This window comes from Nerophis lumbriciformis, linkage group LG10 (genome assembly GCF_033978685.3).
Source record: "Nerophis lumbriciformis linkage group LG10, RoL_Nlum_v2.1, whole genome shotgun sequence".
Taxonomy (NCBI): Eukaryota; Metazoa; Chordata; class Actinopteri; order Syngnathiformes; family Syngnathidae; genus Nerophis; species Nerophis lumbriciformis.
Genome location: NC_084557.2, coordinates 47458741 through 47474740, shown reverse-complemented (window position 1 = coordinate 47474740; position 16000 = coordinate 47458741). Strand labels below are relative to the sequence as shown.

The window sequence follows — 16000 nt, the reverse complement described above, 5'->3', positions numbered from 1 at the left end:
ACTTGCACTTACAGATGAAGCGACCAACTGTTGTTACTGACAGTGGGTTTCTGAAGCGTTCCTGAGCCCATGTGGTGATATCCTTTACACACTGATGTCGCTTGTTGATGCAGTACAGCCTGAGGGATCGAAAGTCACGGGCTTAGCTGCTTACGTGCAGTGATTTCTCCAGATTCTCTGAACCCTTTGATGATATTACGGACCGTAGATGGTGAAATCCCTAAATTCCTTGCAAAAGACATACCTGCCAACTTTTGAAATCAGAAAAACCTAGTAGCCAGGGTCCAGACGCAAAATGATTGATTGCATTCAGACAGGTTAAAATGTTGCTAAAACCATCACTTTTCTATCAGTCACAGTGACTTTTCAAAACAAAAATATTACAGCAAAAATCATATGGGTTGATTGACATGTTTATTCTGTAAGCTAACTTCAATAGTTTGAAATTATTTTGACAGTTAATGCCAGTTATCCTGTCAACCTTTCACAAGACTTCCATTTGTTAATTGAAAGTATAAACAGTATAAACACTTTTTACAGTAAACAAATGGTAAAACAGTACTAAACAATTCCATTAAAAAAAAAATTGGTGTCATTATTAACTTTCTGTCCAAGCTTGTATAATCTACTGCCTTGTTCAATTGTAAAAAATATTCTGTGCCTAAAATTCACATTTCTATCACAATTATCATATCGTCATCAAAATATCGAACACAAATGGGGTACAGTTTTACATCGTCATAATCGGTGCTGCCGTCAGTCGACATGCTAAATGGTTCCGTCTTCATGACATCGGCGATACTTTTTGAGGATTCTGTTCCAAGACACTGAATAATGTTTGATGTTTTGGTTCGACCACATCCATATTTTTTGGCGATTTTCGAGTCGGGAAACATTTTCCGAAATAACTGTCCCATGTGATCAGCCAGTGCGATTGGAAGTCCATGCTCAATTATTGCCTCCGTAAATAAAACTTCGGCATTTATCACATCCAAAGAATCTGTTTGGGCGACGAAAAACGTTGAAAGTTTTCCACTTGTATCGCTAGCAACGGCATTAGACTTGTGCTTTTTTGTCCCAACGTGGTCTTTTACATCGCTAATTCCTCCGTGTCCGATCGAAAAATCTTGTCTGCACAAGGTGCAATTCGCGTAGTTTTCACCCTTTTTGGAACGGATAATTATTCCCGGATAGGCTTTTGAATATTCTTCACGGAATGACTGCAGTTTTCTTTTCGGTTTAAGACTCGTTTGCAATTTTTCTCCGGCTGATTCCATGATCGTTCGCTCGTTTGGAAACAATGGGCAACTGGTGCCTCGTGCTTGGCAGCGGTGCTATAAATAGCCTCGCGCATGGCATTCGGAATGGCTCGATAGGAAGTTACGGGAAGCACTGGTAGGGCTGGGCGATATGACTAAAAAATGTATCACGATATAAGTGTTTCATATCAGTCGATATCGATAATTATTGATAAAAAAACAAACTATTCTAAATAAAGACCAGGAGAAAAAAGGCTGAATTTAAATACTTTTATTTTAAATACAAGTAGGTAGCATGTCCTTCGCTAATTGATCCACCACTGCATCCGTTATTTCTTTATAACGTTTTGAATTTTTGTCGGCACTGCTGCCGAGTATCTCTCGATGGTGGTCTGTTGTTGCCGCTTCGGTGCTGTTCCACTTGCACCGGCTGATGTAGATGGTTGTGACTGTTTGATACAGCGGGTGAGAGCGGCTCAGGTGGTAAAATAAGTTTGTCGTGTCCCCAGACTTTGTCGGGACGACGACCTTGCAAAGTTTGCAGACAGTATTACTCTGATTCGTATCGGACTTAAAAAATCCAAAATACTGCCAAACTGGTGACGTGACGTTTCCTTTTTTATTTACAATTTCTTCTCGTGCCGCCACACTCATATTCCTGTTTTGTTTCACTCCTCGTCGTCAGCTCACCGTTGTTGCTTTTTTTTCCCTTCCTGTTAGCATTTCCCAGAATGCCTTGCGGTTCAGGCTCGGCCGTGATAGGTTGAGAGGCCAAAGCCCTTCCTCTGCCTACACCCCCCAGAATGCCGTGCGGTTCCGGCTCGGCATTTCTTCCTATTTTTTCTAACAGAACTCAGTGAAATTATCGAACATTCTATCGACCCCATTTTCTATTGATATTGATCACATGTCTATCGCGATATATATTGTTATTGTTTTATCGCCCAGCCCTAGGAAGCAGTGTCGATTGTCATTGTTGTTACGCGATTTCGTGAATAAAACTTAAAAAAAAATAAAAAAATGTAATTAATGATAAACCGTGTTTTTTATCACTGCAACCGTAACCCGGAATAGGTTGATGAAAACCGTACTAATTACGGGAAAACCGGAGTAGTTGGCAGGTATGAAAAGATGGTTGAGAAAGGTTTTTCTTAAACTGTTCAACAATTTGCTCACGCATTTGTCGACAAAGTGGTGACCCTCGCCCCATCCTTGTTTGTGAAAGACTGAGCATTTCATGGAATCTACTTTTATACCTAATCATGGCACCCACCTGTTCCCAATTTGCCTGTTCACCTGTGGGATGTTCCAAATAAGTGTTTGATGAGCATTCCACAACTTTATCAGTATTTATTGCCACCTTTCCCAACTTCTTTGTCACATGTTGCTGGCATCAAATTCTAAATGTTTATCAGTTTGAACATCAAATATGTTGTCTTTGTAGCATATTCAACTGAATATGGGTTGAAAAGGATTTGCAAATCATTGTATTCCGTTTATATTTACATCTAACACAATTTCCCAACTCATATGGAAACGGGGTTTGTACTTAGAGTTCAGTTTTTGCAGTGTTCTGTGTGACAAGTCAAATTGGTGCGTTTAAGGAATTTTATTCCCAAGTACACAATTGGTGACAACTGGAGTGTTTGATTGATCAGTGGCTGTGTAAGTAGATTTTTTTATGGAACTACTTCAGCAATATAAAAATAAAAAGTACAGTACATATGTGGTAGACTATATTGCAGAACAACACACTCAAATAGCATCTAAATTACACCAATACTGTACTGACCCAGATATCTTGAACACCACATTAAATATTTTCATGAACAGCTTTGGCGTGAGAAGTGTGTACACACTTGCATATATAAAAGCAACGACGATGTTTAAATATTGTAGCAAGATAATAAAAAAGTTTGGACTATTGCACAACAGTCGGGTGAAGAGGATTTACAGATATATCAGAAAAGAGAAGAGTGATCATTTGTGGAGGCCATTGTGTTCAGGGTTTTCTGCGTCTGGAAATATAATAAGTATGTAAGAATTAATGTTAGCCTTGCAGGTGTGCATTAAAAACAAAACACAGGTAGCTTACTTGGTGATGCAATGATGTTCCAAGCTCGGTCCCAAGTTGGCACCAGCCCTCATCTCCATAGCCACAGAGCACTGCAGAGAAAAAACACTTTGAGACCCAACAGTCAATTTATGCATTTCTTGAAATGAGTTATGGCAGGGTTGTAATTATCTGCAAAACATTTGGCTTTTTAACTATAAACTTACCCCCCAACCCCCGCTGGGCTCAAACAGAGTTTGTGACTTAAATGCTACCAGTAAAAGGCCTAGTTGCGAGAGTGTCTGCCCTGAGATGGGTAGGTCATACCTGCCAACTTTTGAAATCAGAAAAACCTAGTAGCCAGGGTCCAAGGGCCGCAGGCCCCGGTAGGTCCAGGACAAAGTCCTGGTGGAGGGTTCAGGGCTTCGCCCCCCGACGCAAAATGATTATTAGCATTCAGACAGGTTAAAATGTTGCTAAAACCATCACTTTTCTATCAGTCACAGTGACTTTTCAAAACAAAAATATTACAGCAAAAATCATATGGGTTGATTGACATGTTTATTCTGTAAGCTAACTTCAATAGTTTGAAATTATTTTGACAGTTAATGCCAATTATCCTGTCAACCTTTCACAATACTTCAATTTGTTAATTGAAAGTATAAACAGTATAAACACTTTTTACAGTAAACAAATGGTAAAACAGTACTAAACAATTCCATTAAAAAAAAAAATTGGTGTCATTATTAACTTTCTGTCCAAGCTTGTATAATCAACTGCCTTGTTCAATTGTAAAAAATATTCTGTGCCTAAAATTCACATTTCTATCACAATTATCATACTGTAAACATGGTAAGCCAACTTCATTAAAATTAATAGTCCTGTCAATAGCATGGAATTACAATTCAAATGTAGTTTTTTTGTAAGCCTTTCAAAAGAATTCAAAATATGAAAAATGAATGAAAATTAATTGAAGCCATCAGACACTTGGAAAGTGGCACATCACATCTCTAATGTAATCATTTGAACTTTTCAACAGAAATAGCACTGCAAAAATATTAAGGACATACTTCTGTATTTTGGTAGTTATGCTGTCAACATTTAACAAGATTTCTTCAACTTGGACTTGAAAGCATAAATAGTATAAACACTTTTAACAGTATGTCGTGCTGTGAAATACAGCCGACAGGATTGCGCACCAAACACGAAGCAAGGCCAAAGCGCATGCATGGTGCAGGAGAACAAAGGACTTCTTTCATTTAAGGTTTGTGATAAACCATCAAACTCATTCGTTAAAAGGACTCTATAGTAATATAAAGCGAATTTTTCTGGACATTATCATGCAAGAAAAGTTTATTTTTGGGACCGCGATCACCGCGTAATGATTTTTAAAGGTTGCATTACAAACATTTAACTGTCCCATGTGATCAGCCAGTGCGATTGGAAATCCATGCTCAATTATTGCCTCCGTAAATAAAACTTCGGCATTTATCACATCCAAAGAATCTGTTTGGGCGACGAAAAACGTTGAAAGTTTTCCACTTGTATCGCTAGCAACGGCATTAGACTTGTGTTTTTTTGTCCCAACGTGGTCTTTTACATCGCTAATTCCTCCGTGTCCGATCGAAAAATCTTATCTGCACAAGGTGCAATTCGCGTAGTTTTCACCCTTTTTTTTTTTTAAATTAATGAAAAACCGTATTTTTTATCACTGCAACCATAACCTGGAATAGGTTGATGAAAACCGTACGAATTACGGGAAAACCGGAGTAGTTGGCAGGTATGGTAGGTTGTGAGTTCAAACCCCGGCCGAGTCATACCAAAGACTATACAAATGGGAGCCATTACCTCCCTGCTTGGCACTCAGCATCAAGGGTTGGAATTGGGGGTTAAATCACCAGAAATTATTCCCGGGCACTGCTCCCCTAACTTCTCAGGTGATGGGTCAAATGCAGAGAATAATTTTGCCACACCTACACTGCAAAAAGTGAAATCTAAGTAAGATGAAATATGTCAAATAAGGGTGATATTTGCTTATTTTCTGTCTGATAAGATCATTCTTCTCACTAAGTAGATGTTATGTTAGAGTGTTTTACTTGTTTTAAGGGTTTTGGCCCTAAATGATCTCAGTAAGATATTACAGCTTGTTGCTGAGATTTGACGACGTAACGCATTTTTCGGAGTATAAGTCGCACCAAAAAATGCATAATAAAGAAGGAAAAAAAACATATATAAGTCGCACTGGAGTATAAGTCGCATTTTTTGGGGAAATATATTTGATAAAAGCCAACAGCAAGAATAGACATTTGAAAGGCAATTTAAAATAAATCAAGAATAGTGAACAACCGGCTGAATACCGGTAAGTGTACGTTATATGAGGCATAAATAACCAACTGGTATGTTAACGTAACATATTATGGTAAGAGTCATTCAAATAACTATAACATATAGAACATGCTATACGTTTACCAAACAATCTGTCACTCCTAATCGCTAAATCCCATGAAATCTTATACGTCTAGTCCAGGAGTGCTCATTACGTCGATCGCGACGTTGTGCACAATAAAAGCTCTGCTTCATCCTGCCTGCGCTACCAAAATAAGAGTCTCAGAAAGCTGGCGTGCACAAGCTAGCAAGCTACAGAGTTTGCCGACAATGTATTTCTTGTAAAGTGTATACAAAGGAGTACGGAAGCTGGACAAATAAGATGCCAAAAACCAACCACTTTCATGTGGTATTGGACAGAAAGGAGGACTTTTTTTCTCCTCCATTCGAAAATGCGGACGTTATCATCACTACTGTCTGATTCCAATCAATGCAAGTCATCAGAATCAGGTAATACACCAACTTATATTCTTGTCTTCATGAAAGAAAGGAATCTATATGTGTTAAACATGCTTGTATTATCTTTAACCACCTTTAAGTTGTTAACAATATTAACTATATGTGTTAAACATGCTTGTTTTATCTTTAACCACCTTTAAGTTAACAATATTAACTATTTGTGTTAAACATGCTTGTATTATCTTTAACCACCTTTAAGTTGTTAACAATATTAACTATTTGTGTTAAACATGCTTGTATTATTTTTAACCACCTTTAAGTTGTTAACAATATTAACTATATGTATTAAACATACTTGTATTAACAATATTAACTATATGTGTTAAACATGCTTGCATTTTCATTAAACACCTTTAACTTGTTAACAAAAACATATATTTCATAAATAAGTAAATATAAATTATATATATGAATGAGGTAGATCCCCACGACTTGATCAATTGAAAAGTAGCTCGCCTGCAGAAAAAGTGTGAGCACCCCTGGTCTAGTCTCTTACATGAATGAGATAAATAATATTATTTGATATTGTATGCTAATTTCACACATAAGTCGCTCCTGAGTATAAGTCGCACTAAACTATGAAAAAAAACTGCGACTTATAGTCCGAAAAATATGGTATATTGAGTAAAACATGCTTGAAACTAGAATATCTACTGTTGCAAAGCTGTGTCATCAACACTCACAAGTAAAAAACTACATTTTTAAAGTAATAATTTCTTACTTCAAGCATGAAAAAAAAATCCTAATGCCGAGCGCATATCATTATGTCAAGATAATGGCACTAGCATTTACTTCATTTAAGAATATTTTTCAACATATTGAGAATATTTGTTTTATCTATCAAGAAAAGTGCACTTGTTATTAGTGAGAATATACTTATTTTAAGGTATTTTTGGGTTCATTGAGGTTAGCTAATTTTACTTGTTTTGGAAAGTCTTGACAAGCCGAATTTTCTTGTTCTATTGGCAGATAATTTTGCTTAGTTCAAATAAAATACCCCTCATTTTTTCGAAGACTGACTTTTTGCAGTGTAGTGTGTGTGGGACAATCATTGGTACTTTAACTTTTTAACTTTAAAATCAGATGCATCTCCATGGCAACGAAGTCTTCATTACATCATTTTGACAATTTTTGTTAAAAGTGCCATATGTACTAATGTGGCCAGATATGGTACTGCAATCACAGTCAAAATTCTGTAGTCCCCTCCCAGCGGGGGGGTGTATATTGTAGCGTCCTGGAAGGGTTAGTGCTGCAAGGGGTTCTGGGTATTTGTTCTGTTGTGTTTATGTTGTGTTACGGTGCGGATGTTCTCCCGAAATGTGTTTGTCATTCTTGTTTGGTGTGGGTTCAGTGTGGCGCATATTTGTAACAGTGTTAAAGTTGTTTATACGGCCACCCTCAGTGTGACCTGTATGGCTGTTGACCAAGTATGCATTGCATTCACTTTTGTGTGTGAAAAGCCATAGATATCATGTGATTGGGCCGGCACGCAAAGGCAGTGCCTTAAAGGTTTATTGGCGCTCTGTACTTCTCTCTACGTCCGTGTACACAGCGGCGTTTTAAAAAGTCATAAATAATTCTTCTCACTAAACAGATTTTATGTTAGAGTGTTTTACTTGTTTTAAGTGTTTTGCTCCTAAATGATCTCAGTAAGATATTCCAGCTTGTTGCTGAGATTTGATGACCTATATTGAGTAAAACATGCTTGAAACTAGAATATCAAGTGTTGCAAAGCTGTGTCATCAACACTCACAAGTATAAAACTACTTTTTTAAAGTCATCATTTCTTACTTCAAGCATGAAAAAAAAAATCATGATGCCGAGCGCATATCATTATGTCAAGATAATGGCACTAGCACAGTGGTTCATAATCTGGGTTCGATGGAACCCTAGAGGTTCGGTGAGTCGGGCTCAGGGGTTCGGCGGAGGTCAAAACAAACCCGACTCATCGTGTAAATAAAAACTTCTCCTATCGGCGTATTACAGATACGGCAACAGCAGAAGTCAGACTGATTTGCAGGTGTGTAATTTGTTGTGAGTTTATGCACTGTGTTGGTTTTGTTCTTTGAACAAGGTGATGTTCATGCACGCTTCATTTTGTGCATCAGTAAAAAAAAACATGGTAACACTTTAGTATGGGGAACATATTCACCATTAATTAGTTGCTTATTAACATGCAAATTAGTAACATATTGGCTCTTAACTAGTCATTATTAAGTACTTATTAATGCCTTATTTGGCATGGCCTCATTATAACCCTAACCCTCTAACCCTAACCAAATAACTCTAAATTAAGTCTTTGTTACTTAGAATATGTTCCCCTAGTGTCCAAATAACTCTAAATTAAGTCTTTGTTACTTAAAATATGTTCCCCTAGTGTCCAAATAACTCTAAATTACCGTAAGTCTTTGTCACTTAGAATATGTTCCGCTAGTGTCCAAATAACTCTAAATTAAGTCTTTGTTACTTAGAATATGTTCCCCTAGTGTCCAAATAACTCTAAATTAAGTCTTTGTTACTTAGAATATGTTCCCCTAGTGTCCAAATAACTCTAAATTAAGTCTTTGTTACTTAGAATATGTTCCCCTAGTGTCCAAATAACTCTAAATTAAGTCTTTGTTACTTAGAATATGTTCCCCATACTAAAGTGTTACCAAAAACATATAACTTTGTCTTGAATTTGAAAAAAAAAACATTTTATTTTTCACTAAAGAAACTGGTGGGGTTCAGTACCTCCAACAAGGTTAAGAACCACTGATCTAGCATTTACATCATTTAAAAATATTTTTCAACATATTGAGCAATAAGGTCTCTTTTTTTTTTCTACCAAGAAAAGTGCACTTGTTATTAGTGAGAATATACTTATTTTAAGCTATTTTTGGGTTCATTGAGGTTAGCTAATTTCACTTGTTTTGTGAAGTCTTGACAAGCCAAATGTTCTTGTTCTATTGGCAGATAATTTTGCTTAGTTCAAATAAAATACCCCTCATTTTTGTATTTTTTTTTCTTCTTGTTTTTGAACACTGACTTTTTGCAGTGTAGTCTGTGTGTGACAATCATTGGTACTTTAACTTTAAAATCAGATGCATCTCCATGGCAACAAAGTCTTCATTACATCATTTTGACATTTTTGTTAAAAGGTGCCATATGTACTAATGTGGCCAGATATTAATTAACTATCCAGATATGGATTAACTCGCTGGAATAAAAAAGACAATATAACATGCATCCATAAATGTGGATGCATATGAAAAAGTGCAATATATCTATCTGTACAGAAACCTATTTATTTATTTATATATGCACCTTAATGCTTTTTTATCCTGCACTACCATGAGCGAATGCAACGAAATTTCGTTCTTATCTGTGCTGTAAAGTTCAAATTTGAATGACAATAAAAAGGAAGTATAAGTCTATATAGTACTGCAATCACAGTCAAAATTATGTAGTCCCCTCCCACTCTCCATGACTGAGGTTGCCAGATACGCAGCCCAATCCGAGTCCTACTCCAAGGAACTTCAAATGGCAATCGACGAGTCCTACGCTGTCGGTTTCTCTTGTTTATGCTTCTTGCAAGAAGGTTTACTAAGTAATTATGCTACATTTTACTGATGTCCGTTAGCCAAATGTATTCGTAAAGTTACGCATAATATTTTAGTCGGGAGTCGGGACAGACTGTTGGCATTAGCCTGCTAAAATGTCTAGTTTGACTGCACGGACCAACATCAAAACAATTATATATAATAACAGTGTTTCCCACAGGACAGGTATCTATTTGTGGTGGTGTGGGCGGGGGGTGACGGCGGCAGTGGCGATGACCAAGAAGAACGCGGAGTTGGAATATAAGTACAACACTTTATGTACATATTTAGCTCATTAAAATTACCGACAGGAAGGCGAGAAACACTTTATTTCAACAGACTCTGGCGCCGTACCTGTCGTCAAAACTCCAAAGACCGACTGCACAGTTGCGCTAACAAAATAAGAGTCTCAGAAAGCTGGCGTGCACAAGCTAGCAAGCTACGGAGTTTGCCGACAATGTATTTCTTGTAAAGTGTATACAAACGAGTACAGAAGCTGGACAAATAAGATGCCAAAAACCAACCACTTTCATGTGGTATTGGACAGAAAGGAGGACTTTTTTTTCTCCTCCATTCGAAAATGCGGACGTTATCATCACCACTGTCTGATTTCAATCAATGCAAGTCATCACAATCAGGTAATACACCAACTTATATTCTTGTCTTCATGAAAGAAAGGAATCTATATGTGTTAAACATGCTTGTATTATTTTTAAACACCTTTAACTTGTTAACAATATTAACTATATGTGTTAAACATGCTTGTATTATCTTTAAACACCTTTAAGTTGTTAACAATATTAACTATATGTATTAAACATACTTGTATTATCATTAAACACCTTTAATTTATTAACAATATGTGTTAAACATGCTTGTATTATCTTTAACTTGTTAACAATATTAACTATATGTATTAAACATACTTGTATTATCATTAAACACCTTTAATTTATTAACAATATTAACTATGTGTTAAACATGCTTGCATTTTCATTAAACACCTTTAACTTGTTAACAAAAACATATATTTCATAAATAAGTAAATATAAATGATATATATGAATGAGGTAGATCCCCACGACTTGATCAATTGAAAAGTAGCTCGCCTGCAGAAAAAGTGTGAGCACCCCTGAGTTACACCCATCTGAACAGGTCAGCCACCTGTTTAAAGCCCGATCACAGTTGAAATCTTGAAATGAAGGGCCTTTAATGGCCAAAACATTAACCTGGACAACATTTTAACAGCTGGTTGGCTCAGATTTTATTCTTTTCATTGCATTCACATGCTGCAGTGGACAATTTAGCTTCATTATTAATGCAGTATCTGAAGCACCGTCTCCACGTGTGTTTATTGACAACAGGGTTATAACCTGGACACGTTAGCTCGTCGGTATGGTAACACGTGACGTGACAACAGCGGCGGTGTTAATGAAGCAGCGTCAGGCTGCTCACCGTGAGTGAAACGCTTGGTGAAATCGCGGATTAACGTTAAATATATGACGAGCCGCGAGCGATGCAGCTATAACTTATCTACCTACAACCTATATTACCCTCGTATTTTGATCCGGTCGGTCCGTTCTTTTACTCCGCCGTCTTCTTCTTCTGGCCCACCAGGTGAATTAAGTGCTATTGGCGGAGTTACAATGCATAGTAGGCTACCGCCACCTACTGCACCGGAGTTGTAACTACAAGCAACATTCACAGACAGTCCCATTGCTTTTATGAGCGGTCGAGCAAGTCAAAAGCCGAAAAATCCATTTGTGGCGGACGTAATTCTTTCGTGGCGGGCCGCCACAAATAAATGAATGTGTGGGAAACACTGAATAATATATCGCATAGGCCTACTTTGATGGCAAGCCAAGGCCAACAGTAAAATGACCGCCACATTTGGTTGAGCATAACTCCATGTTGCATCCAACCTAACGCACTGCATTCTCTTCCATGTACGCACATCACCATCTTTCAGTGCAGAGTACCATTCTATGAGCCAATCCACGTTACGTAAAAACCATGTTAGACATAAATCATATAGCCTACTACCATGTCAATACACAAAGTAGAAAATCCTTGTGCCTGATGCACATATGGGGTATATTGTATATTGTAGCGTCCCGGAAGAGTAAGTGCTGCAAGAAGTTCTGGGTATTTGTTCTGTTGTATTTATATAGTGTTACGGTGCGGATGTTCTCCCGAAATGTGTTTGTCATTCTTGTTTGGTGTGGGTTCACAGTGTGGCGCATATTTGTAACAGTGTTAAAGTTGTTTATACGGCCACCCTCAATGTGACCTGTATGGCTGCTGACCAAGTATGCCTTGCATTCACTTGTGTGTGTGAAAAGCCGTAGATATTATGTGATTGGGCCGGCACGCAAAGGCAGTGCCTTTAAGGTTTATTGGCGCTCTGTACTTCTCCCTACGTCCGTGTACACAGCGGCGTTTTAAAAAGTCATACATTTTACTTTGTGAAACCGATACCGATAATTTCCGATATTACATTTTAAAGCATTTATCGGCCGATATTATCGGACATCCCTATAGAAAATATATGTTGCCCTGTCAGTTGGATGACATACAGGCTAACGGGCATATATTTCCCCCATTAGCATGTATGTAGATGTGTCATTGACCGGGCTAGCATGCTAAGCATTCGTTGAAAGATCATAGACTGTATTGGACAATACACTTTACATACGAAATGTCCATTTATTACAAGTAATAAGAAAACGTACTACTGCAGTATCTTGTAACAGACATTTCTGCCATGTTTGATCTAGGTAAATATGCTAACAGCTGATCACTGTGATCAAACTGAAATGAATCACGATCATATTATCGCCCACACTGCAAAAAGTCAGCGTTCAAAAACAAGAAAAAAAAATTACAAAAATGAGGGGTATTTTATTTGAACTAAGCAAAATTATCTGCTAATTGAACAAGAAAATTTGGCTTGTCAAGACTTTCCAAAACAAGTAAAATTAGCGAACCTCAATGAACCCAAAAATACCCTAAAATAAGTATATTCTCACTAATAACAAGTGCACTTTACTTGGTAGAAAAAAAAAATGAGACCCTTTTGCTCAATATGTTAAAAATATTCTTAAATGAAGTACATGCTAGTGCCATTATCTTGACATAATGATATGCGCTCGGCATTAAATTTCTTGAAACCAGCAAACTTATACTAAAAACTAATTTATTGTTCTTAATGGAAAGGCAACAAGGCAAGCGCTTGTTACTCTCGGGGTCTCCTAGCTGCTCAGGCAAATCATATTGTCTAAAAATGCATTTTTCCATGGATAACATGACATCATCGCGCCAAGTGCGTGCTCTTTCAGTCAATTAGTGCGCATATATACAGGCCGGCCCCCGGCCCCAAATTTTTTAATTGTAATTTTGAAGAATTTATCTGAATGTGCATGAACTATTTGTTCAAAATTGTTAGAAATGTTAAATGTTTAAATATTAACTGTCAGTTTACTGTACTGTGCCAACTGTACTACTATATGAGTACCTATTTTCTATTGTTTCATTGAAAATAAAACAGCAAAGTCCATTTGGCTGTCATCTGTTTTAATTATGAGACACAATTGTGTCAAAGTCATGATTTTTTTTTTCATGCTTGAAATAAGAAAAGTAGTTTTATACTTGTGAGTGTTGATGACACAGCTTTGATATTCTAGTTTCAAGCATGTTTTACTCAATATAGGTCATCAAATCTCAGCAACAAGCTGTAATATCTTACTGAGATCATTTAGGACCAAAACCCTTAAAACAAGTAAAACACTCTATCATAAAATCTGCTTAGTGAGAAGAATGATCTTATCAGACAGAAAATAAGCAAATATCACCCTTATTTGACATATTTAATCTTACTTCAGTTTTTGCAGTGCAGTCCTAGTTAGAAATACGCCTAAATTGGTGTCAACCTGTATTTAGTAGTCATCTGATTGTGGTTATTTTCATACCCTTGTCGCCACGTCAGTCACAGTGCCATCTTGACGGTCTCCGCTCGTGCCTTCCGAAGACCTCCTCTTGCGGCTTTGGAGTTTTAAAAGTGACATCTTGTTAAAACCCTCAGAACACCTTCAGTAGTTTCGGAATTGACAAAGAGATGGTTCCTACCCTGGGACTGTGGTGAGCTGCTGTTTAAGTATCTCAATGTCAGTGAATTGGACGGATTGTCCTCCTCCTCTTGTCTTCAACACGTCACCCTAAACATACACAAACATATTGCGGTCAACCCACACCACACTCATGGAAGGACTTGACTTCTATATGAGCGGTCTGACCTTAACAAGTTTGGTCTGTATCTCCCCGTCGGAGGCGATCTCCTGATGCGTTAACACGTAGCGATCACACTTGGACAGCACTTTCTCATTGGGGGCTGACACTTGGATGGCGTTATGGATAACGGGCTGCAGCACTGTTCCCAAGTCCAGGCTGGAGGAGGGCTTGTGGTCCACCCACTTCTCTCCGCCGGCTGAGCGGGAACGCCGGTGCAGGGGACGAACCGGTGTTGACGTCTAGTTAGATCACAGAAAAGGAGGACATGCAGTTTAATTCTGAGAGATACTGCATGCTGCATGAAATCAGGGATGTTTCAAAACTGTACTTCTAAAACATGGTTGCTGCCAAAACCTGTAGTAATGTTGGCCATTGGTCTGATTTAGCTGTCAAAACATGATTTTGGTTCTTTATTACCTTAGTCTAAGCCTCGAAAGTCTAAAACTAGTTTATCTGAAATAAAGGGACACGTCAGAAAGCAACTGGATTAATTTAAACCAGATTATTCTAATCCTGCTTTTATTTACCGTATTTTCCGCACCATAAGCCGCCCTGGGTTATAAGCCGCGCCTTCAATGAACGGCATATTTCAAAACTTTGTCCACCTATAAGCCGCCCCGTGTTATAAGCCGCATCTAACTGCGCTAAAGGAATGTCAAAAAAACAGTCAGATAGGTCAGTCAAACTTTAATATATTAAAAACCAGCGTGATGTGGGCGCGCATGGAGTCGTATATCAACATGGACGGAGCTGCGTGAAAAAAGCCACCCGGCCTCTTCGCGTAAACTTACTTTAACCACTCGCTCATCTTTTCTTCATCCATCCATCCCTTCGAGTTAGCTTTTATGATGACGCCGGCTGGAAAGGTCTCTTTTGGCAAGGTCTTCCTTTTGAATATCACCATGGGTGGAAGTTTCTGGCCATTAGCATGGCAAGCTAGAACCACAGTGAAGGATGACTTCTCATTCCCTGTGGTGCGAATATTCACCGTACGTGCTCCCGTTGTATCCACAGTGCGGTTCACAGGAATATCAAAAGTCAGTGGAACCTCGTCCATGTTGATAATGTTCTCTGGCCGGATCTTTTTTTCAGCTATCTTGTTTTTACAATATGCACGGAAAGTAGCCAGCTTTTCTTGAAAGTCTTTAGGCAGTTGCTGTGAAATAGTAGTCCGTGTGCGGATGGAGAGATTGCGTCTTTTCATGAACCGGAAACCTGTCGCTTAGTAGGAGCCATTTTGTGGTCTTTACAGATGTAAACACACAAAGGAAATGAAACGTAATATCCGCGCGCTTCTTCTTCTTCTATGGGGGCGGGTGGTTGCTTACAGTAGAAGAAGAAGCGCTTCCTGTTCTATGGGGGCGGGTGCTTACCTTGGCGGTTGCTTGCGTAGAAGAAGAAGCACTTCCTCTTCTACGGGGAAAAAAGATGGCGGCTGTTTACCGTAGTTGCGAGACCGAAACTTTATGAAAATGAATCTTAATATTAATCCATATATAAAGCGCACCGGGTTATAAGCCGCACTGTCAGCTTTTGAGTAAATTTGTGGTTTTTAGGTGCGGCTAATAGTGCGGAAAATACGGTATGCCCCAAATGCAAAACCAGGCATTTATGGCCGTTTTAATCATTAAGTAATTTGTTGGGCATAAAGTAGTTGTTGGAAAATGACAGTGGTCTTGAGTGTCACAGCTAATAAGACTTTTTTCACAAGTCTTATTATAAAAAGGGGAACCGCACTTTTTTTGGCATGTTGCCTATGATTCACAATCCTTATGTGAGAGGAGACCACATATGATTTTCTTTTTTGCATTCTAAATATCAAATAAATTCGATCAAATGTATTATTATTAATTCGCTTACAATGGAGCACCTGGGAGTCGTTCGATTCTGCCTATAACATCCCTTAAAAACATCCAAACACTTCTGTTATGGTTTTACATACATGCTGTAAGTATATGTGTAATGGGCACATTAAT

At 38.0% G+C, this 16000-nt stretch overlaps 1 protein-coding gene across 2 annotated transcripts in view; it reads right to left on the bottom strand.

Moving 5' to 3' along the window:
* Nucleotides 1–2797: 2797 nt before the first annotated feature.
* Nucleotides 2798–16000, bottom strand: part of kif23 (kinesin family member 23) — a 57556-nt gene continuing 44353 nt past the window's right edge. For both annotated transcript variants that reach the window (XM_061969494.2, XM_061969495.2), the window contains 5 exons: nt 14030–14263; nt 13863–13951; nt 13706–13778; nt 3355–3425; nt 2798–3277 (listed from right to left, as the gene is read on the bottom strand). In XM_061969494.2, the coding sequence (XP_061825478.2) occupies nt 3262–3277; nt 3355–3425; nt 13706–13778; nt 13863–13951; nt 14030–14263 (483 nt within the window). In that variant the 3' untranslated portion in view covers nt 2798–3261. The remainder of the gene's footprint in view (nt 3278–3354; nt 3426–13705; nt 13779–13862; nt 13952–14029; nt 14264–16000) is intronic.